The following is a 24497-nucleotide window of genomic DNA, read 5'->3' on the forward strand; positions in this document are numbered from 1 at the left end:
TAACATACTGACCCAACGGGCCACGAGTAGTATAGTAATTATTAACAACAAAAATCAAATTACTCATATGCAAAAGTATTTAACACACTGTAAAAATTTCATTTTTAAACAGTATTTCATCTTGCTACAATATTTCAATCAATGAGAAGGTGCCACAGGGTTCCGGCTCCTTACAGGTCAGTTGATAATAGCTCTCAGACACTGCGCGGGTTGCCTCTTTCATTACTGTTTTAAAATGGTTAAAACAAAGGAATTGACTAATGATATGCACCAGGAAATAATAGCAAGGCATAAAGATGGAAAGGGGTACAGGAAAATAGCTTTATAACTAAATTTGGTGGTGAGTACACTTGGGGCTGTAGTGAGAAAGTGGAAAATAACAGGTGGTAATGCTAAAAATAATCTAAGAAGTGGTCGGCCACGTAAATTTAGTAATGTAGCATTGCTCATAACGTGAAGAAAGAACCATTTCTCACTTGTTCCGAAATTCAGAAGGATTTGCAGGAAGCAGGTATTGAAGTAAGCAAGGATACAATCAAGAGATCATTGAATCGTAAGACTCCATTTTTTAATCTTAGATATGTGAAAAATCGTTTGAAATTTGTTTATAAATATCAATGTGAATTTGATGACTTCTGGAACAAAGTTATTTGGTCAGATGAAACAAAAAATGAGTTGTTTTTTTTTTTGTTTGTTTGTTTTGTTTTTTTTAAGAAACGTGCACACCTGTATGGAGGGAAAAGAGCACAGAATTTAAAGCATCAAATACCATTCTCACTGTAAAATTTGGAGGTGAAAGTGTGATATTTGGGACTGCTTTTTTGCAAATGAGGGGTTGGAGGAGCGGAAATCATAGAAAGGGAAATGAATGCAGCAAAATACAACATAATTTTGTCAACACATCAAAAGTGCCGCAGATTTCGGATTGGGCCGTGACTTTATATTCCAGCAAGAAAATGATCCCAAACACAAGGCTAAATTAACTATGACATGGTTTATGCATAATGGGATTCTGGTGTCCTATGGTGTTCTACAGTGGCCTAGCCAGTCACTCGACCTAAATCCAATTGAAAATCTGTGGAAAACTTTGAAGTTAAGAGTGTATGCAAAAGATCCCAAGAATATCAAGGAATTAAAGAAAACTTGCGAAGAAGAATGACTGAAACTACCAGCAAGTGCTTGTATGAAACGAGTTGGCAGTTATGGAAAACGTTAGAGGCTGTAAGGTAGTATAGAGAATATTTAATTAACGATTAATAAATGTGTTAAATACTTTTGTCTGTGGTTAATTTGATTTTTCGTTAATAAATATTTGTCAACTAAGTATATCTTCATTTCCCTTTTATTTTTAGATAGATAATATCTGTTGAAAGATTGAGTGTAAATTTCATTCAAATTAACTTGATATTTTTTGGGAAATACGAAGAATACTAATGTACCAAATATTTTTGCTACCCACTACATATATATATATATATATATATATATATATATATATATATATATATATATATATATATATATATATATATATATATATATATATTAGCAGAGAAACCCAACATTTCCCGAGATTTAATGACAAACGTTTCACACTTCCAATACTTGTATTGCCATCGAAATCAGTGAAATCGCCTATTTTTTCAATCGAATCAATTGATTGCCTGATCCAGACAGAGATCCATTGCGGTGCGCCGAAATGAACTTCACATCCCTCTCCTAAATGACTTAGTCCACAATACATTGCAATCGACATTTCACTATGATCACTGTTGATTTTACAAAATTATTTTTATGCTAGCAGGATATGTGTATCGGCATTGCCCGGTGGAAGTATTACACAAATACAGAACAGAAAACAACTACGGTTGTCAGCCGTGAAAAATAGCTGGCACTGGCGACCGAGGCCAAAATTAAATCATCTGGCTTCCACTATCGGACATTGTCTGGCAGTGGCAGTTAGCGGAAATCACTGTCTGTCACTGTCATCACTGGAAGTTACTGGCGATTAGTATTGATTTGGGGCGATTATTTGCGGATACTGGTGGGCACTGGCTGCCTTTGCAGCTGACAGTCACTATAGCGGCCATCAGTGTTGGCATAAACATAAAGTTGTTTTGTACATCATAAACCTGGTACGTTTTTTTGGGGGGGGTGGAGTCCAAGACCATGTTGCTACAGGTCAGTCATAGAATTTTTAAAAAATAATGTACCAGATTTATCATGTACAAAACAACTTTATGTTAAATAACATCGGAAGGAAATCGTATCTGGTGAGTTGATAGGTTGGAAAATTTCTATGGAAACATAAAATCATGAAATTGTCCACCTGTTAACGAAACGGCTGTAATAAACGAAAGTTATAAAAATGATGTGAGTCTTTGAATTTCAGCAAAATATTTGTACTATATATACTCTGCTATTATAAAATAGATCCATTGAGCTTCTTTGGACAGATTATTGGAGGCCTGTTCTGAGTGAACCTTGCTCTTTTAAAATACTGAATGTTCTTAGCCACTGTGCTGCGGCTCAGTTTCAGGGTGTTGGCAATCTTCTTGTAGCTTTGACCATCTTCATGTAGCCCAACAACACGTCTTTTACGATCCTCGGAGAGTACTTTGCCATGTGGTGACATGTTGGAACTTTCACCAACCAGTATGAGAGTGTAAGAGCTGTATTACAAATTTGAACACATTCGCTCCCTATACACACATGGGCCTAGTAACAGTAATGAGTCACTTGGTATTTTGAAGGGAAAATTGTAAGCAATACTCAATTTTGACATTTAGGGGTGTATTTTATTAGGAGTGTACTCACTTTTTGTAAGCAGGGGTTTAGCTTTTAATGGTTATATTTGGAGTTATTTTGAGTAGAAAAAAAATTAATTCAGATATATGTTGCACACAAACTACTTTTAATTGTGTTAATGTGTCATTTTGTCAGTATTGTCCTATGAAGAGATATACTTAAATATCTGCAGAAATGTTATGGGTGTACTCACTTTTGTGATACACTATATATAATATATATAAAGGAACAAACCGAGTTATGTGTTCATCAACGTTTCGCCTTTATTTCGAGACTTCCGAAATAAAGACGAAACGTTGATGGACACACATAACTGCGTTTGTTCCTTTTTATTTCTCTATTTTGTCGGAATACTATTTCCATTATTCTCATGATTATATATATATATATATATATATATATATATATATATATATATATATGTATATATATATATATATATAATCTTTATTTATATAAATATTATTGCCTACATATGGGCGTATATGTTTATAATCACGATGTGCTTGTCATTGGACACTATTAGATAAACACTGGTGTTTCAGTGTATTCACATCTTAGAAACTACAGCGATACAATCATATATATATATATATATATATATATATATATATATATATATATATATAGTATTAATAAGAAAAGGATGAAACAATTTCTAATGAAAATCTCAAGTGTGTGTGTGTGTGTGTGTGTGTGTGTGTGTGTGTGTGTGTGTGTGTGTGTGTGTGTGTGTGTGTGTGTGTGTGTTTGTTTTTGTTTTTGTTTTTGTTTTATTAATAAATATTTATTATCTCCAGACTTATCATCAGTGTGACTTACATAAATGTACCACTAGTCGAACAATTTGAGTCCTGGAGCCGAATAACTCCATGACAGTCATATTTGAATTTACATATTTAAAATATATTTTATTCACAAACATAGTAAGCCTCAGAAAACATTCAATCTGTCAAGGCAGGGAACTTGCGGTATCGAGTAATTAGAAACTTTTCATATTTCTCTATATATACGATTTTCTTTGAGAAATTAATTTTACCCATTCTGGGACGAGTATTCTTCTAGTATTTGTTGATCTGCCTCATAAGCTACTTCAGTTGATATTCCCTGGATTGAGAACTGTGTTAGGGGTGGAATAGTAGCTGATTTATGTCGGATCACACAGCATAAACCTGCTTGATTGATAAATAGTTAATTGTTGATTACTCCATCTTGGAAGCAACGTGACATAAACCAGATCTACTTATCAGCTTCCTTGCCGACCAGTTCGGATGGACGACTGGCAGACCACAGGTGTTAACAGACGGACAAATGGCCACATAGGTAAACACAGACCTACTTGAAACAGACGAACGGTGGCTTTATACTGTTCTTGTTTAATTACTCGTCATAGTCTATTTCTTGTTTTAATGGCTGTAAATTCAGGGGCGGTGTATCTCTTCTTCTCCTTTTGGCTAATTAAGTCGGCCATCTTGGTTTATTGTCCAATCGCTGAAGATTAAGCGTAAACTGGCAACACTTGCTTATTTTTGTTTTGTTTTGTTTTGTTTTTGTGTGTTCATTTTTGTTTTGTTAGTTTTAGTTTGTTTTTGTTTTGGTTTGTTCTTTTTTTATTTTTTTGTTTCTTTTTTTTTTTTTTTTTTTTGCTTTTGTTTTGTATGATTTCTATTTTTCTCGTTCCGATGTCATGTCTATCTCCTTCAGGTTTTCTTCCTTTCCTTTTTTGACCTTTCTTTATTTTCTTATCTTTATTTTCTTTTTCTCTTTTTATGCTCTCTATCTCTCGCAGCATTGTACTTTCTTTCTTTTCTTTCTTTCCTTCCTCTCTTTTCTTTTCTGTCGTTCTCGTCTTTTCTGGTATTCGCATCATTCTCTCTCTCTCTCTCTCTCTCTCTATATATATATATATATATATATATATATATATATATATATATATATATATATATATATATCTCCATCTATCTATCTATCTATATTGCTTTCTCCCTCACCCTCTCTCTCTCTCTCTCTCTCTCTCTCTCTCTCTCTCTCTCTCTCTCTCTCTCTCTTTATTTTCTTTTTGTCTTTTCATCTATTTATGCATTTTCTTTTTGGTTTTCCTTTATTGTCATTATTTCTTTTCTATTTTCTTGAAATTTACCCTCCACCCTTCTCTCTCTCTCTCTCTCTCTCTCTCTCTCTCCTCTCTCCCTCTCTTTTCCTCTTTCTCTCCCTCTTCGATTCTCTTCCTCTCTTCTCTCTTTCTCTTATCAAATGACCGCGTCAAATAACCTTAAAAGGATCGATGTGCCGTAAAACAAAAAACACGAAATTCTATTTTTTTTCTTTCAATATTATATTCTAATTCTCTCTTTCTTACTATGACAAACACTTTCTTTCTCCACCTTCTTGTGGTGTCCTCTTTCTCTCACTCTATGCTCTCTCTCTCTCTCTCTCTCTCTCTCTCTCTCTCTCCCTCTTCATATTTCCTTCTGACTAATGTTCTCTCTATCCTCTCTCTTTCTCTTTTTTCTTTCTATCTAATTAACTCATGCTTTCTATTTCTCTCTTCTTTATTTAAATATTTTTATTTCTTATCTTTTCATTTTCTCTTTTTTTTCTCTCTGATTATTGCATTCTCTCATTTTCTTTCACTGTTTAAGTTTTTTCAGATTTATTTTTCATTTCCTACCTTCCCAATAATGATGCTCTCTCTCTCTCTCTCTCTCTCTCTCTCTCTCTCTCTCTCTCTCTCTCTCTCTCTCTCTCTCTTTCTCTCTCTCAAAAGTAACTGTCAATATTTTTTTAATATTATGGATATAAATATACATAAATATTATAGATATATATATATGTATATTAATCTATATATATAAAAGCGAAAATGTGTGCATGTTTGTATGTATGTATGTGTGTTTGTGTGTGTCTGCTAAAACCTTTCGACAGACAGAACAAAAATTCACAAACTTTGTATCCTATTGAAGCTCCAGCCTTCGCTCGAAAAATATCGAAAAATTGGCCAAAAACGTTAATTTTTCATCACAAAATCGACAATTTTCGACGGGGGGGGTCAACAAAAACGGTCTTCTCGTGACGACGACCGGTTCTACGCATGTGTCAGATGACGTCATGACCTGGTTTACTTTAAATAGTTGAAAAACTGAATTTCATGTACGTCGCGTTAGCTCAGTTGGTTAACGCGTTGGTTCATTATCTAAAAGTTTTAGGTTCGAATCGTGGTGTGAGATGTCTTTTTTTCCGATTTTTTAAATTTAAATATTGAACCAGTGTTATTTAAGCCATTTTTCACATAACGATCGTTTCTCTGGGTTTTTTTTTTTTTTTACTTCGCTTATCCACCCTCGACCACACACCCAAAATACCCGGGTACCCACCGATTTTTTAAATTTTAATATCGAAACAGGCTTATTTAAGCCATTTTTCACGTGTTGGTTTTTCTGTTTTCATCGTTCGTTTGCCTTACGTTAGTTTTTTTTTCGATGTTTTGATTAACCCCCCCACTTAAGTTTTAACATTGTTTTCTTTTTTTACTTCGCTTATAACAAACAAACCTGGTCATTGACGTCGTCGTCGTCATCGTCGTTGTCGTCGTCGTCGTAACGCTCGACAACTTCCGGGCGCGCACCTGTCAATTTGGTTCTTACTTAAATAAATTCAAACATCTTTCACTAACTCATTCTGGCTGGCCGATGTTATTTTCAAACTTCGCCTCAGGGCTTCGGGTTCGATCCTACCGCCCCCCCCCCCCGATTTCTTTTTTATTTAACACCATACACACCTACAAACACCCGGGCAACGCCAGGTATCCCCGCTAGTCTATATATAAAATCGAAAATGTGTGTATGCATGTATGTATGTTTGTATGTTTGTGTGTGTGTTTCTGTGTCCGCTAAAAACTTTCTTTCGACAGCCACAACGAAAATTCACAAACGCGGTATCATATTGAAGCTTCATCCTTCGCCCGAAAAATATCGAAAAATTGGCCAAAAACGTTCACTTTTCACCCCGAAATCGACAATTTTCGACAGGGGGGGTCAACAAAAACCGTCCCTTGTGACGACGACCGGTTCTACGCATGCGTCAGATGACGTCATGACTTGATTTACTTTAAATAGTTGAAGGACTGACTAAATTTCACGTATGTCGTGTCAGCTCAGTTGGTTAGCACGTTGTTTCGTTATCTAAACGTTTTGGGTTTGAATCGTGGTGTGAGATGTCTTTTTTTCGATTTTTTTAATTTAAATATTGAACCAGTGTTATTTAAGCCATTTTTCACGTAACGTTCGTTTTTCTGGGGGGGGTTACTTCGTACCCACCAATTTTTTTAATTTTAATATCGAAACAGGCTTATTTAAGCCATTTTTCACGTGTTTTTTTTTTAGTTTTAACGTTCGTTTTTCTGTTTTCTTTTATGTTTTTCGATTTTTACATTTAACATCGTTCGCTTGCCTTACGTTAGTTTTTTTGTGTTTTTTTTCGATGTTTTGATTACCCTCCCCCCGCTTTAGTTTTAACGTTCGTTTTTATGTTTTCTTTTTACTTCGCTTATAACCTGGTCATTGACCTCATTTGCTGAATAGCTATTGCTTACGTCGTCGTCGTCGTCGTCGTCGTCGTCGTCGTCGTCGTCGTCGTCGTCACACTCTACGCCTTCCGTGCGGGCACCTGTCAATTTGGTTCTTACTTAAATCAATTCAAACATCTTTCAGTAACTCATTCTAGCTGGCCGAACGGTTCATGTTTTTTTTCACATTTTATTTTCAAACTTCGCCTCAGGGCTTCGGGTTCGACCCTACCCCCCCCCCTCGGGCTTCTTTTTTATTTAAGAGCACACACACCTCCAAACACCCGGGCAACGCCGGGTACCCCCGCTAGTAATTAATAAATTAAAGTTAAGACCAATTTTGAGAATTAAGAAAAATCGGCTAACTTTAGGGCAAATGCAACATTCTGACTTCAGTTGTTGAATATTCTCTGCGTCTTTAATATGTGTTTACAGATACTTAATTTCCCTCAATTTTTGTGTTAGTTGCCGGTAGCCTTGAAGTAGAATGCTAGCCTATGGAGTCAAGAGTAACTTTGAGACTGGGTTCAAATCTCCCAATCATTTGTAATTATCATATATATCATTATTTATCATTTCAAAACCTGGAGATATATTTTATTCACACTCATAATATTTTATTCATATGTTAATGTAATACGTCTTACACGTGTTTCGTCGAATGACGGAAATTCACCAAACAACTCATCAGAGACAGATATGTGTTCCTCGAAAAAAAACAAACAATATTTTTCCTTGGAATAAAGGCATATGCAGAAAAAATATTCATTAAAAAATTGAACATTTTTAAAAATTCACAAAATTATAAGAATAAAAATATTTTTTTTTAATTCTTACTTATTATAGAATATAGAGGCACTTTTCCCAAAAAAATTAATTGTATTCATCATCCACGAGAAGCGACATCATTTTATAACGCCGTGTTTTTTTCATTCATCTTCTATAATATAAATCTCACCTGTCTGTTCAAATGTATGTATGTATGTATGTATGTATGTATGTATGTATGCTTAAAACTTTCGATAGAGGCGACGGATTTCACGAAATCAGTATCTGTTTGAAGCCCGACCCTTCGGACGACAAATATTGAAAAATTGGCAAAAAATATTAATTCCTTCACCCTCAACTGGGCACTTTTCTACAAGGAGGGGTCGCTTTTTTCGCCGATATTTTCGAAAGTTCTCCCTCTTTTCGATTGACTAGCCTTAATTTAAACCTACGTCACTTCAGGTTTGGCGATGGGCGCAACAGCTAACATGCCACGTTTTTTTTTTCACTTTCTTTTCATCCTTCGCGGTACAGGTTCGAGCCTGCCTGCCACTTTTTTTTTTTGCGCTCACAGTTTTCCTTTTTTCTTTTTCTTTTTTTTTGCTGAACCCACACCCTTACTTTCTTTTCTGCCTGCCTACTACAACTTTTTTATTTATTTATTTATTTATTTTTTTTTTTTTTTTTTTTTTTTTTTTTTTTTTTGCTCAACACGCATCTACAAACATCTGGACAACACCGGGCATCCAGGCTAGTGTGAATATATATATATATATATATATATATATATATATATATATATATATATATATATATAGTCATCCACATAGTCATACAGTACTGTTTCATTGTATCATAACACAACACTGCGGCTAGACTAGCACCTTTCCCTCGCTGCAGATTGGACCTACAACCATCACGTTGACAGTCGGCATCTCTAACCACAGGACCATGGATTGGTACTCGTAAATGATTCATCAAATGTCTATTAAATAAACCTTTGTCCATCGCTTAATAGTACTCAAGTTACTACTTTGTTTATAAACAAACGGACAGCGAGTTTTGCATAATCGCTAAATAAAAATATGGAAATTTTGAATTGAATTATGTAAATTAATTCACAACAAAATTTATTGTTTGACAAGGAATGTAAAAATTTAAAGTGCTTTTCCTTAATCCATGGATTTTCAATAAATGGATCGTCTCATCGGAGGAAATGTTTTACAACTGTTTCTGTATCCTCATTCATTCAACAATGGAATATCCTTTTCATCCAATTAATTCATACATTTAATTTTCAAGTTATGTGCTAATAAGCAAAACTTATAATTACCTATATGCATTTTGCTAATAACATTTCCTCTGAAGTGAGAAACCATTCTTTGAAAAATCGTGGATTAAGAGAAAAATTTTAATTTTTTTGTATTCCTTGTCAAACAATAAATTTTGTTGTGAATTTTTACATAATTAAATTCAAAATTTCCATTTATATTATTGCCCTATTTCGTATATTGAGCTTTCTTTATCTGCTTGGGATTGTCCTATAGATATTGATACTAATATTTATCTGGACTTTAGATTTACAGTATTATACAATTTGTAATCCGAAAGCATTTTAGAATTTCTTTTAATATATACGCGTACACACACACACACACACACACACACACACACACACATATATATATACATACATACATGCACACACACACACACACACACACACACACACACATATATCCATTGAACACAAATAATAAGTGCGTATCTTGTAATATTATCTTGTTTAAGTCTAAGGAACTTTCTTCTCAGACATTACTTCCTTCTTCAAAAAAAGGCGTTTTTGCCGGTCGTCTGAAGTACCCCTACCAGAAATTCCGATGAGTCCAATCACAGCAAATTTGGCAGCCATTCAAGAGCCTCATATTGAAGGTAACTGGATTCCCCACTATAAACTGTCGCTATGTGTAACTTTGCTGCAGTGGGAAGCATGTAAATACACTTCGTTTTACAGTTGCTTGCTTTTTTTTTTTTTTTTTTAATTTTTCTTCCTTTGAAGATTGTAATGCTGCGTATGAGACAGTCAGACCAGCTGCCAACATTGCCCTGTTTTTTATTGAAACCAACCGAGAGTTCTTTTTAGTATCCACGCTGTTCCCTTAAGTGCAATTGTCTGGATCTCTTTTGCACTTGGTTCATCAGGAATATTAGTTAGGTAGGACTTCAGGTTCTTCTTCATATACCCTGTGGCACCTATGATAACTGGTATGGTTGATATCTCCTTAAGATTCCTGTTAGTTACGTGTCGCTTGAATTAATTTCAAGTTATCCTCAAAATATAAAAAGAAAGTGAGCGCCCCCTGCCATACTAAAAAATTACTCACACCAGAGGGTAGCCTACATCTTTACAAAGTTGCAATTCACCCATTCATAGAGTGTTGTTGCTACATCTGGGCTGGTGCATCTATTGCTAGTCTCTCACTTTTATACGATCTAAAAAAAGAGTCTCAAATATAATAGGTCCCACACTATCGGCCAAGTTCCAACCTCTGTCCCATCGCTGCAATGTTGCATTCCTGTGTGTGTTCTACAAGTACTTTAATGACCTGTGCTCTGATGAACGCATAGCATATACTCCTGACAAACCTGACAAGCAGCATAATCACCCCCCTTCACTGTTAATGTCCCTAGATGCTGGAAAGCTTTCTAATCTAATAGTTATTTCCCTCTGACTGCTAGACTTTGGAATTACCTCTCTATTTCTTGCTTCCTTTACTGTACTGACATGCAGAAGTTTAGATGTAATGTGAACAGACATCTCGCTACTCAACTCCCTACTATCCTCTCTAAGACATAATCCCAAATCCTTACAGTCAAGTAGTGATATGCCTTGTTTCGTGTGAAAAGGAGTAAAAAAAATATACAAAAAGAAATAAATAAAAAGCTTGCGCATGTATTGTGCAAGACTGAAAATTGAGGCATTGTCTCTGGCTATGTTCTTGCATGGTTTTGAACTGGAGCTGGACCAGACGGATCTGGCTAAGCTTTCTGTTTATATATGTTTACATACCATAAGGCCAATGGATGACCACCCAATTCGGCTTTCCATGGTCAATATGGAAATCACCACTGAGCATTGTGATAGAACTCCTAGACAGTGAACTAGTTCAATATAACACTTTCTCTGTACAAGTAAGTTGTATATTATTTTACATACTTAAGATTTTCCATATTTACTCTAGCAATTCATGTCTATTCTCGACGCCATGAATGAATATTTAAAGATATAAAGAACTTGAAGCATAAAACTTTTTACCAAAATGACCGGGTTTGGAATTAACTTAAAAAGAGTTGATATACCTGAAACAAAACAACCAAACCAAGCAACATCAATAAATATTTGAAGATATAAAGCATTTGAAGCATAAAAACTTTTACCAAAATTATCGGATTTTGGTATTAAATAAAACGAAAAGGCTTTATATGTCATAAAACAAAACAACCAAACCAAACACCATGAATAAATATTTGAAGATATAAAGAATTTGAAGCATGAAACTTTTTACCAAAAATGATAGGATTTGGAATTAAAACCAAAATGGGTTGATATGCCGTAAAACAAAACAAGCAAACCAACAAAACATGTTTATTCTCAGAGACTATGAAAGCAGACTTTTCTTTTTGTAATTATGTCTGTTAAATTTCACCTCCTTTTTGTCTAGTATATCTTTTTGACACACTTTCTGGGTGATAATAAAAAAGCAACAAAAAAAATGAAACTTTTCAGTCAAATGAACATTAATTGTACTTATATACTGATCTAATTCCAGGTACGATGCAAAGAAGAATTCAGCCCGGAAATGTTGACCACTTGTTTATCCATCCAACAAATTAGGCCAGACGATTCTCCAATGGACACAGAGAGCAACGGTTCACTTGCTGCCACAGATATGTACCCAGGTTGGTTTTATATATACATTAAATGAATACCCATCTTAGGGTGGGTAAAAGTTATTTCCTAAACTGAACAGTTTTGTACCACTTTATGTCGACCATGAAGCATATCGGCATATAAATGATATCAAACCTTATGTCTAGAATCCTTATTCCAATATTTGAATATCCCCTTCCGTGATCAGTGTCATCTATATAATACTAAAACTCTGTATATCTTGTATGTTTCACGGACGGAATGGGATATAACTGTGATCAGTATTATATATTATAAGCTTCAATATGTTATGTTCACATTTAAACCGTACCTTGAAAATCAAGCACTAAAAAACATTGTAAATACTGTATTTGTTTTGTTAGTTATCTTAGGGTTGATATCCCTCTAGTGTTGTTTTATTGTTGCTATTATTTTCACCAGGTTTTACAGCATGTCAACCACTGTTGGGTCATTGGATGGCAAAACTATACGTTTTATACACAGTTGATTTTGAGATTAATTTGAAGTAATTTTTGTGCCATACAGCATCTGATTTTCGCAAATGGTCACTCATTTAGTACTGGCCAGACTTGACATTGCTTAACTTCTGTTTTTGATTTTTTTTTGTAGGAATTGGTTTTTCTGGTAGTCTTTCTAGTCAAAGTGGCACAACCTCTACAAACAATGTGAATAATCTCCAGTCCCCAGCCACACTCCAAGGGAGCCCGATGAATTCTAATACTTTGCCTTTCCTTGAAGAGCAGAATGAAAGGTATTTCTCAATTTAGTTTATTACTTCCATTTACGGAGTTATGTTTTCAGTTGAGTTTGTTGGCTGGTTGGTTTTTAACCATGTTTGATTGTGTATAGTCTAATGTCCACATAGCTTGACCAATTGTCACCAAATGTAGTCAAAATATTCGTTAAGATCTAACTAAGTCAAAAATCAAGGTCAGAGAAAATCTGAATTTTGAATTGAAAGTCATGTTTAATTTTAGAAGAGTTTTCTATGGGTTGCTAATCTGTATAAGTCCCAAGATGAAAAATAGTTTTCAGTAGGTAGCTAATCTGTATCAGTGAGGAGCTAATATGTATGAATTGAACTGTAAATGTTTTGCAGACAAAGAGCAAGATTCCTTCTGGTGTGGACACGAAAAATTATGTGTGGGAATTCTGAAATATACAGTCTGTTTTATTGAGTGATTCTGATTGGTTGCTAGCAGAGTGTGGCTCCATTTGATTGGTCAGTGTCTATAAATAGAACTTTCCAATTTTCTTTAATCATACGCCTCAATAAATAAAAAATATTGCAAAAGTGAAAATCACACTTTTAGCGATAACTTCTATCCTGTTTATCATAGAAACTCACTATTTTTATGGAAATCGCCCCAAAAGGACTTGAAGCCACTTGATGTAAGGAGTTATAAAAATACTACTTCAAGGTCAAAAACTATCCAACAATTACAGTTAGATGTATAGATTCCGACTCAGAAAACAGTAATTCTTTCCCCTTTGTCAAAAACATTGTTCATGGAATGTGAAAACAAAATAAGGGAAGTAGCTAATAAAATCTTGCATCTTGTATATTATATAATTTTATATTAACGTTTAAATATTCTGGTCATGGTCGAAATGTGGACGAGATTTCAACTTCTGAATTTTCCAAATTTGATGTACAAGCAAGTCCAGCGTTTTTTCTGCACAAATCAAGACATTAACAACCGTATGAATTTAACACAAGGAGAGATCTATTATCTTCTAAGTTCATTATTATAGCTCAACAATGAAGAAAACAAGGAAAAAACAATGTCTATAACTCACTGATGAAGACTTATGTTGTTTTCATATATTGGAAAAAATAAAACAAATCTTCTACCATCTAATTTGGTTTCAAAAATGATTTCTCATCAATAATCAATAATGTGCTTAAATATAAGAATGCGAGAGCCAAAATACAAATTATTTATTTAAAAGTTATACTATATATATATATATATATATATATATATATATATATATATATATATATATATATATATATATATATATATAATTAACTGGTTTGAACAATCGAAGTTCAAGTCTGACTACAAAATTGAAATAATTTTAAGTTATTTTTTTCCTGTTTTAATTAATGCATTTTATTTATACAGTAAATTAATATTAAATATAATTTTTTATGAATTTGTTATTGTTGATTTTATATTTTAACAGTATTAAAACTTTATTTTTTAAATATTATTTCACTTTGTTTTTTGTATTTTATTTTTTTTTTTTTTGTAATTTTATTTGCAGCCTTAATGGTAACCCAGCACCGGCAACATCTCTGATTAGTCCCAGACTGCCTTTGCCTCCAATAACTCCCCGTCATCCAGGGGTGCAGACTGCTTCTACTTCACAATTACCAAACAACTTTCGATCAAACATGGCACCCCATCTTTCCTATCAATCGACAAATCAACAGTCAAGCCTTTATACTCCTGCTTTCTTGCAAGGATCGCATATGGCAGGTCAATAAAGCATATTTCCCCTTTTATTTCGATTTTACTAACCTTAGTTTGTGAACTTGGGTTTGTGTGTCTCTGTTGCACAGGCCGTGATCGTTAGCTTATGGTCTTCAGTTGAATTTAGTGTTTGAGCAATAATTTTTGAAGAAAATTTTCCTTTCTCAAAGAGGAATTTTTAGAAAAGGAGGGTTATTAAAGATTAAGAGGAGGGGGGGCTACACCTTAATATATTTTAATGCATGCACATTTCGTATTTATTATTACAAAGCCAATTCTCTATTGAATCTTATCTTGTACTTAATAATTGTGATTTCAAAAGTTTAAAAACAACAATTTGGGTGCCATCTGTTAGAATCGAAACCAAAACATTTAGCACTCCAGCCACATCTCCCAGTAACGTAGCTATCGAGAGATAGATAAGAAAGGTTTAATATTAAATAACCTGCAAAAATGGATTGAATTTGGGCATTTGCAAAAAGAAGTGAAAATATTTTGGCAAGTTGAAATGAACAGTTTGCATTTCAACTTGCTGATATATGTCCGTACACGTTATTCATCCATCCAAACAAAGATTTTACTTGTTATCAACCATGATTACTATTTTCTGCTAATTTCAGTGTTATTTGAACAGTAGTTTAAGAGTTTATCGGTTAAATATATACACATAAAAACACAGACAAATAGACACACACACATACATCTACTGTTTTAGATGTATAGAGATTTTACACCATCCCAGATACTGATTTGATATGTGGAAGATTTTTTGAAAAATAAATAGATTTTATGAAGATTCCTATGCCAGACATTGTCGTTGATGGTCGTACTTTCTTTCGTCATTCCAATTGCATTGCCATCAACCTTCATAAATACACACATTTGTTATATAAATAAACTAGAAGAATACCCGTCCCAGAGCTAATAAAATTAATTCCCTAAACAGAACAGTTTATAATTATAAATACTGTTTATTTATTAGGCTAGGGGTCTCCAAAGTTTTCAAACGGGGTGGGGAGGCATATTGCTGACATTTTAGAGATAAAATAAAAAAAAAAAATGACCTGGACGTGTTTCATACGGTTTTGCTCATTAGGTTTCCTTTTTACTGAAACGGGTTCTCCAAAACCTCATTCTTTTTAATCATTTTCTGAACAAAAAGAAAAACAACACACTTTTTTTACACATTTTATTTCGATTGTACTTACCTTAACTTTTAAACTTGGGTTTGTGCGCATTTGTCGGGTTGGATCTGGCCTGTGGGCCGCAGTTTGTAGATTTGTAGGCTAGTTTACAGTTATTTTTATTCATTTTCATGTCATTAGCTAAATGTATTGTTCAAATTGACTGTATGTTCATTTTCTTCATCTCTCAAACCAGATATTAATATTGCAAGGGGTATGGAAATGTATTATTGAAAGAGCTTTCGATAGTCATCTGGGGTGTTTTGTTGCTGAGTTCCCCAAGTTGGGCCGTTTTCTTTGGTTGGACTTGTTTTGTGTGTTTTTCTGGTGTTTGGGATGTGAGTTTGCCTAATACTGGCCAATCTAACACTTCCTCTCCCAATACTTTCTTTGCTGGAGACATATTCTAGGGAGATATAGAACTCTTTGGGAGCTACAATATTATCCTATAAATGTGTGTATCAATCAGATCAAAGTTAATCTAATTAATGTATTTTGCATATCATTCTATGTTTCAGATAATCAAGGCAATTACAGCCAAGATGCATGCGGTCCAGCTATGACCCGAATGACAAGTGGAGGAGCTGCCTATCCTGGATTCGGAACTCTCAACTACAAAATGACAGCATCAAACTTCCAAAATATGGGACAGAGAAACATCTTCCAGATTCCAACTTTTGAAGAGACAATGCCCACCATTCCGCTGGAAGACATGCAGAGGGCTATCTCAAATTATTCTGGTAATTACAGAGTTGTCTTTCCCTTTTCAGATTTCAAGGCATGTGTTAAAAAACCAAGATTTTTTTTTTTTTTTTTTTTTTTCATGAAGATAAACTAAGTAAAAACAAAATTCTACTAGAAATTTAAGAATAGAAATTGTGCTGTTCAGGATACAACATCCTGGGCAGGAAGTCCGGAATGAGGCACAGCAAATATTTCTCTTTGGTTAGCAGTGTGAATGGAATTAGAGTTTTCAGTAAAGATGGTCAGTTAGAATAAATGAAGTGAAGGTGAGTCGATATCCATGACGAACAGAACAAAAGATTTTTGTGTCGATCAATAACATTGCTAGATTCGTGTTAAAAGTAGTTAAACTAAATGTCTTTCTGACGCAAAGAAGAAATATAACAGCATTGTTATGTTATTAAAAAATATCTTTTCATTTGGATTGAAGAAATGAAATAGATCAAGATAGTTAATAATAAACTTTACAAATTTTATGGCACCATGCTCCCTAGCACGTTTATCATTGTTGGCTGATAAGGTGGGTAGAACTAACCATAGGACATTTGAATTGTACAAATTCCTGAGTACCAACTGTTTGTGTAGGAGGAAAATACTTGCATGGACGACCTTCAAAGAATTAGTCCAACAAAGTGTATTGATACGCCCAGCCATTTTAATAATCGACAGGCCAATCACTTAGCACTTACTTCGGTATATGTCAAAAGACATCAAAATAAAATCCTTTTTGGAGATCCACTTACGTTCTCCCTACAGGAGCAGGGATGGAGAAATGTATATCATACTCATGTATCCAGTATAGTGTATATAATGCAGTGCAGTTGTATTTCTAAAAACAAAGCAATAAATCTATAGCAAGAACATGAAAGCTGCAGAGCAAAACAATGTCCTTTTTATCATTAAGACAGAACTGGTACAGTTTTAACCCATGCTAAAAACAATTCTTCATCAGCATCTTCTGGTTGTTTGCATAAACAGTCAGAACATGTTGAATAGAAATATCCCAGTCTCAAAATCAAAACAGGGCAATGCTATCAAACAAAGTAAAAAAAAATTAAGACACATTTAAAGCAAGAGAAAAAACATGCAATTTTTTTTTTATCTTGATTTTTGATGAGGAAAATATAATGAAAACATTTATAATTTTTTTTTTTTTTTTTTGCAAGAAAGTTTTGTTTTTTTGTTTTTCACACATGTTGTGGATCAGTAAGGGTTCAGAAGAAAGATACAATGTAATTAGTGGAAATATAATATATTAGATAGTAAAACAAATACAACAAATAAAGAGTGTGGTTATACGTCAGTCCGACTGCCAATGTGCATGACTCATGCATAACGGGTATGCTAAGGTCAAGAGACATATTCTCCCGGTCTTTATAGCAAATGAAAGAGTTCATTATTATCCATAAAGTAGGCATAACACAACATAAAGGCAGTTATATTTAACTTTTCTCTCTTTTATCTTCAACTAGGTTAAATAGTATTACTACTCTAGTGATATTCGATTTTGCTTGTAGAAGGCAATTCCAATTTTTATTTTATTTTTTTTTTTTTTGGCTTGGGTTCACTTCACTTTTACCTAGATTCATTTAACTTTTTCTAGGTTCTCTTTACATTCGTCTAGGTTCACTTCACTTTTACCGAAGTTCATTTCAGTTTTGCCTAGGTTCACTTCACTTTGCCCAGATTCATTTTATTTGTACTTAGGTTCATTTTACTTTTGTCTGAATTCACTTAACATTTGCCTAGATAAATTTCATCATTTCGTTTCTGCTCTTGTTCACTTGTCTGGATTCAATTCATTTTTGCCTAGGTTCTTTTCACTTTTGCCGAGGTTGTATTAACTTTTGCCTGGACTCACTTCATACATGCTTAGATTCATTTCAATTTTGCCTGAGTTCATTTACTTTTGCCTAGATTCATTTCACTTTGTGATTAAGTTTGTTTTTCTTTTTTCTTTTTTTTTTACATAGGCATAACCACTTATCAAGGCCAAGCGGCCAATCGAGGATAAGGGTTAAAGAGTGTACAGTAGAAATTGGACAATATAGTAATCGTTAGTAATGGAAATTCGGTAAATTTGTTAACAAGTGGAACGGCTCATCAAGAACTTGTTTGCATTAGACTTGAAGATAACCAAATTGTAGTCAGCTGGAAAGCAGAAAAACGGAAGACAATTCCACAGGCGTGCAGTTCTAAGAAAGAAGCTTTGTTCATGGAATCCACATCTAGGTTTAGGCACAGATAAAGATTGGGGGGAATTATTGATAGTGTTTTTAGATAGACGGGTGTTTCTTGTGAAAGTTTGATGAGGGGGGACCATAGACTGAAGCTCAGATGAACACTTTCCATGAAAATAACGATACAGTAGAGACAAACTCGCAAAATCTCTTCTGTGAGATATATGTTGCAGGGAAGAGAAAAGGACATCTACGAGGCTACGAAGTCTATTTTGAACACTATCAAGGCAGAACAAGTCCTTTCTAGCAGCTCCTGCCCAGATGTGGCAACAGTATTCCATCCTTGGACGTACCTGGCTCTTATATAGATAGAGAATTGCATCAGCAGTGAGATATCTACTGGATCGATAGAAGTATCCCACCATTTTTCCAGCGGCCTTGGCAACAGATTTGATGTATCTGTTCCATTTAAAATCAGGAGTAAAGGTCAAGCCAAGAAGCTTGTCAAAACTTGAGGCCTCCTCAAGACGAGAGCCATTCATTTCAACGGATGCCAGATGGAGATCAGAACGTTGATGATGTAAAGAGAGAAGCTTGGTTTTAGATGCATTAAAAGTAACCAGCCACTCCTTCCCCCATTGTACCACCTGCTCAAGATCAGAGGAAAGAGAATCGGAGAGAACTTGGTCATTTACTGACTTAGATGTGCTACCATAGATGGTGGTGTCATCAGCATAAATGTCTACAAATGATGTAAGGATGTGATTTGGAAGACCATTAATGTAGATCAGGAAAAGAGTTGGGCCTAGGATGGACCCCTGAGGGACTCCAGCATTAATACTGTGAGCTTCTGATTTTTGCCCATCAACTACTACTCTTATGAACCTGTCAGAAAGAAATGATTTAATAATTGACAAGAAATTTCCAGTTATACCATAGCTAGAGATCTTGTGAAGTAAACCTTCATGCCATACCCTATCAAAGGCCTTAGATATGTCAAGAGCAATTGCCCTAGAAAGGTTGTCTCCGTCGAGAGATTTGCTAATCCTATGAGATATAACTGTAAGCAAATCTGCTGTGTGTCACTAAGAAGGTTATTTTTGCTAAGATGCTTGATTACTTCTCTATTTAACACAGATTCCAGCAACTTACTCATGACGCACAGGAGACTTATTGGCCTGTACTGAGAGGGGGATGAGCGATCACCTGAATTTTTAAATACAGGGCATACTGATGAGATTTTCCAGGGTGATGGGAAGCAATTCTCCTTAAGATAACGTTTAAACAGTTTTGTAAATATAGGCGCTAGTTCTGGTTGAAATATTTTTAGTACTATAATTGGAATACCGTCAGGGCCGGTTGCTTTACTGGAATCAAGGTTTTTGATTAGCTTGGCAACATCACGTACAGTTATATGTATATCACATAGCATGTTTTCTAATACAGAAGGAAATATTGGGGATTGGCGGCCTTGGTCGCAAAGGGTAGAATTAGCTGCAAAGTTCTTGGCAAAGAGTTTGGCTTTGTCTGATGCTGACGAGATTACCTCAGGTCCATTGATGATAGTTGGGATAGAGCACATGCTTCTATTCAGGATTCTGTTTGCTATTTGCCAAAACTGGTGGGAACCAAACCGCTGCTCAGCTACTTTGGACTTGACGGACTGAGCATACAACTCTCTTGTGTTCTTTATTACTTTCTTACAATGGTTGCTGGCAGTCCTGAAAGCGCCTTTAGTTTCCATACATCTATTACGTTGGAAGCAGTGGAAAAAGTGATTTCTGTGCGCAATGACAGCAGCACATTCTGGAAAGAATCATGGCTGGCTGTTAGGTTTTTGCTGGAACTTTTTCGAGGATATCAAACGTCTATACCTACAATTAACCATTCCGTCAGGTCTGATACTATAGAGGACACATCCTTTTTAAACATGGAACGCAGATGTAGATCCGATATAAATATACGGAAGCTATCCCAGTCAGCCATAGTGTAGCGATATACTGTACAATGGAGAGGTACGTCTGGGGACTTATTATATTTCATTTTTATCTTAATTGATACAACAGAGTGGTCGGAAAATCCAAGAGGAGACAGAACAGAAACTGAACATAGTTCAGGGAACGTTGTGAGATAAAGGTCCAGTAGACTAACTTCATGTTTGCCTAGGTTCATTTCAATTTTGCCGAGGTTCATTAAGTTTGGCCAGGGTTTACTTCACTCTTGCCTTAGTTCACATTCTTTCATTCTCATTGCTTACAAAAGATTTCAAGCTCAGAAGCATTGTGCTAAAACATATCACCAATCATGGCAATGTGTGTGACGTCATATAATTACTTACAAAAAAAACATCTGCATAAAGAAGAAATCAAACAGCTTGGCCTTTTAGCAAAAAGCAGGGTGATGTATATTTTCTGATAGTACACTTCACCTTTTCTGACCTCGATCAGACGAGGAGAAATCATTCCAGACTGAGGCAATTTTTATTTTTGTTCCTATCCAGAGAGCCCCTTTTTGGGGAGCTGGATTTTCCCCACTTTATAAACCGATGTCTCGTGAGGAAGCAAGTAAGTAGAAACAATCATATTAAAATATGGGAAAATGATTACTATAAATGAGATCCCTTAGATCCTTTCAAAACTGTCCCTAAAAATACTATAAAGACTAGACAAATATCTGGAGGGTGTGTATGTTTACTAGTAATTTAAACTTCTGAATTTGTTTGCTTGTGTTCCTGCAAGTAAGTAAATACAAATAAAAAAAATTTTCTTATTTCATACAGGTTATGGTGATCCTCCAACAATGGATCCTCGAGAGTTTGATATCGGACTACCTTGTCTCAATGTTGAAGAAAACCAATTCCTCCAGTTGACAGCAGTTGACCGCTGCAGTAGCCGGATGTCCGCAGTTTACGCAGATGGAACAACTTGAAATTCAAACCATCTTCAAGAACTAAAGAAAGACAATATTTTGGAAGGGTTTTATTTTTTGTAAATGTGAAGGTTTTGCCTGTTGGTTGGTAATAGTCAATTTGATGTCAACACCCACCTTCCGACAGCATGTATCGGTGATAATCCAAGAATAACCCTGATTTAATGCTACAGTTCATTTAGGAAATAACTTAGTTTATTTCCTTTATCAGTGTATAAGTTTCTGTTTAAAAAACAAAACTTACTATCTTTCATGCCCAAATGAAACAGAAGTTATTTCTCTTGGGTCCTCTAAGCATGTGCAAAAGAAAGTTGACAAGCAGCCATATTGTTCTGTTTTCCATGGACCTGACAAAAATGGTTTCATATACTTCCTTAGAGTTGGGTTTACTTTTGGAAAAAAAAAATGGCCACATTTACTCACGTGTGGACAGAGTGAGTCAGAGTTAATATTTAAGGGAGTTAATTAGATGAAAAGATTCAAAAAAGATCGTTTCGATTTTGTTTTCTGTTGTTTTTTTTATGTTAATATATTATGATCCACATATGAAATCTTCTGATCTACAATTTTGAATCAGATTTCTTTAATGGATTTTTAATTACATTTTGCTATATAATTACTATATAATGATTCGAATAAGCATGACTACCAGTGGTTTCAAAAGGCCACATGAAGTTTCGTCAGTATATGCATCAAATTTTGATCACTCTGGTCATTCTTTTTTTCTCCCACAACACAATTTTGATATATATATATATATATATATATATATATATATATATATATATATATATATATATATATACATATATATATAGGTTTGTGGAAATGTACGCTTTTGAGTATATTTTCTATTTTTTATCTATACCAATTTTTTTAAAACAAAAGCTGGAGGTTTATTAAAATATAACAACAAAGCGTATATAAATAAGTGAAATATCCAGTATATCATTTGTTTATCTATGAACGAAACAGATCTGTGAATACGCTGAGATTTTTGCTTTGAGAAATAAATGATTGGCAATAGTAATATCTTCGATTTTGGAATCTCGTGATACTGATATAATATATATTAAGCTGCTTTTTTGTTGTTGCACAGATAATATTACTAAACAAACGGCTTATTTACTCCATGGGGCTGAATATAAACAAAGTTAAAAATGAGACTCATACAAAATTCGAAGATGTGTCTCAGGAGAGAGACTGCCTAATATGGACGCCATTCAAATTCTGAACAAATATAATAATGTAATAAGATTAATTGTCCACACCAACAATAGCATCAACAATAAAAGGTGGCTTAATTCATAACATACTAGATGCTGTAAGAAATAAATTTTGACTAATAAACACACACACAAATATATATTTAGATACACTGTAACCTCAAAAAACATGTGATGTTCATGTTCAAGATGACTTTTCACTAAAGGTTCTTGTATCTTTTTTCTTGGAATATCATTGCAGTGGGTTGTCAAAAACACGACCAACCACCAAAAAACCACACTACCTACAATTTACTGATACAATATCTATTAATGCTACCAACAGATTTCCAAATTTATGCCACTTTTAAGAGCGTCACTAATTATTTTTTCAGTCCATGCATTCTTTATGTGACAAAGTTAAATCCACAATACAAATCAATTCTCATTTTTTTTTTCTTTTTTTGTACAAACAAGAAGCCACAAGAAAAAAAAATGTATTTTTTATTGGTGTCACAACGCTTTTTATTTATCCCTCAATTTATATTGTCACTTTTAGTGACACATTTTCCTGTGCTTTTCATTCATTTTCTAATAACATTACCATAATAATGATATAAATGCATCAGGTCACATAACATATCATCATTATATTAAATCCTGCCTTCATAAACGAACTACAACCTTGTACCTTTCTTATTCTGATAGCATTGTTCCTTTTACGTGATAATCCGAAAGTAAAAGAAATAGATAAGTCTGAATTCATAACCTGCGACTATAACTGTTTAACACCTTGTTTTCTTTTAGTAAAATATTGGTTAGGTGCTTATCTCCCTTGTTGACTTATTATTACTATAGTTATCTCTCTTGATCTCTTGTAAAATGTTATGTTGTTTTTTATGCTTCTTTGTTATTAGTGCTAAATTCGGGAGTCGAAAAAAATCTTTTTCATAAAGAAAAAAAAATGATGGTACCTACTTACTTTTTATGTCTATTTCAATTAAAAGCAATGATATCTAGTTTATTGTCATGTCTTAATTAGTTAACTATTACTGCATTATTAAATAAAATGAAAATTTTCAAGCTTTATCAAAGAAAATGTTTCGCCATATTTCTTTGGGACAGGTGATGTAAAAACAAGGAAAGTAATTCATAGTTTGGAATATTTCAAAACCTTCTCCAGCATTGGCCTAAGTTTTTCAAAATGTTCAGAAAATGATTACCTCCCCTTACGAACTCTCCTGTTTATTCGTTAAGCAAAACTTTCAATTTTCCTAAACAAATTCCACTAGTAACTAAAACGTCTCTGTGTCGTAATATAATGTTACATTCCTTGATATACACAAAAAAAAAAAAAAAAATGTTTAATATTAAAATTTACTTGGCAAGAATGAACTTATTTTCATTCATTGTTAAAAAAAAATTGAGCAAGAGGGTTTAAACTCAAATCCAAATTATGGGTGTTTTTGGGGAGTTTTTTTTCAGGTATTTCTAATGCAAAAATTATGAAAATTTTTAAAGTTAAAAAATAGGTATTTATTTAAAATTACACTTATTAAAAATAAATTTTTAAAAAAGTACAGAAAAATCTTTATGATGTATATACTCGTTATGTACAAAGATTTCATATTACAACAATCATATAAATTGATCAAGTATTTTTAACTAATAAATCAAA

At 33.9% G+C, this 24497-nt stretch overlaps 1 protein-coding gene across 1 annotated transcript in view; it reads left to right on the forward strand.

The window, feature by feature from the left end:
* Positions 1 to 22381, forward strand: part of LOC145279827 (uncharacterized) — a 289465-nt gene extending 267084 nt beyond the window's left edge. The window contains exons 8-12 of the mRNA XM_080131233.1: positions 11974 to 12103; positions 12705 to 12846; positions 14370 to 14584; positions 16281 to 16502; positions 21466 to 22381. Coding sequence (XP_079987359.1) covers positions 11974 to 12103; positions 12705 to 12846; positions 14370 to 14584; positions 16281 to 16502; positions 21466 to 21614 — 858 coding nt within the window. The 3' untranslated portion in view covers positions 21615 to 22381. The remainder of the gene's footprint in view (positions 1 to 11973; positions 12104 to 12704; positions 12847 to 14369; positions 14585 to 16280; positions 16503 to 21465) is intronic.
* The last annotated feature ends 2116 nt before the right edge of the window (positions 22382 to 24497 follow it).

The sequence above is a fragment of the Euprymna scolopes genome, chromosome 7, assembly GCF_053919585.1.
Source record: "Euprymna scolopes isolate OS-2025 chromosome 7, ASM5391958v1, whole genome shotgun sequence".
NCBI lineage: Eukaryota > Metazoa > Mollusca > Cephalopoda > Sepiida > Sepiolidae > Euprymna > Euprymna scolopes.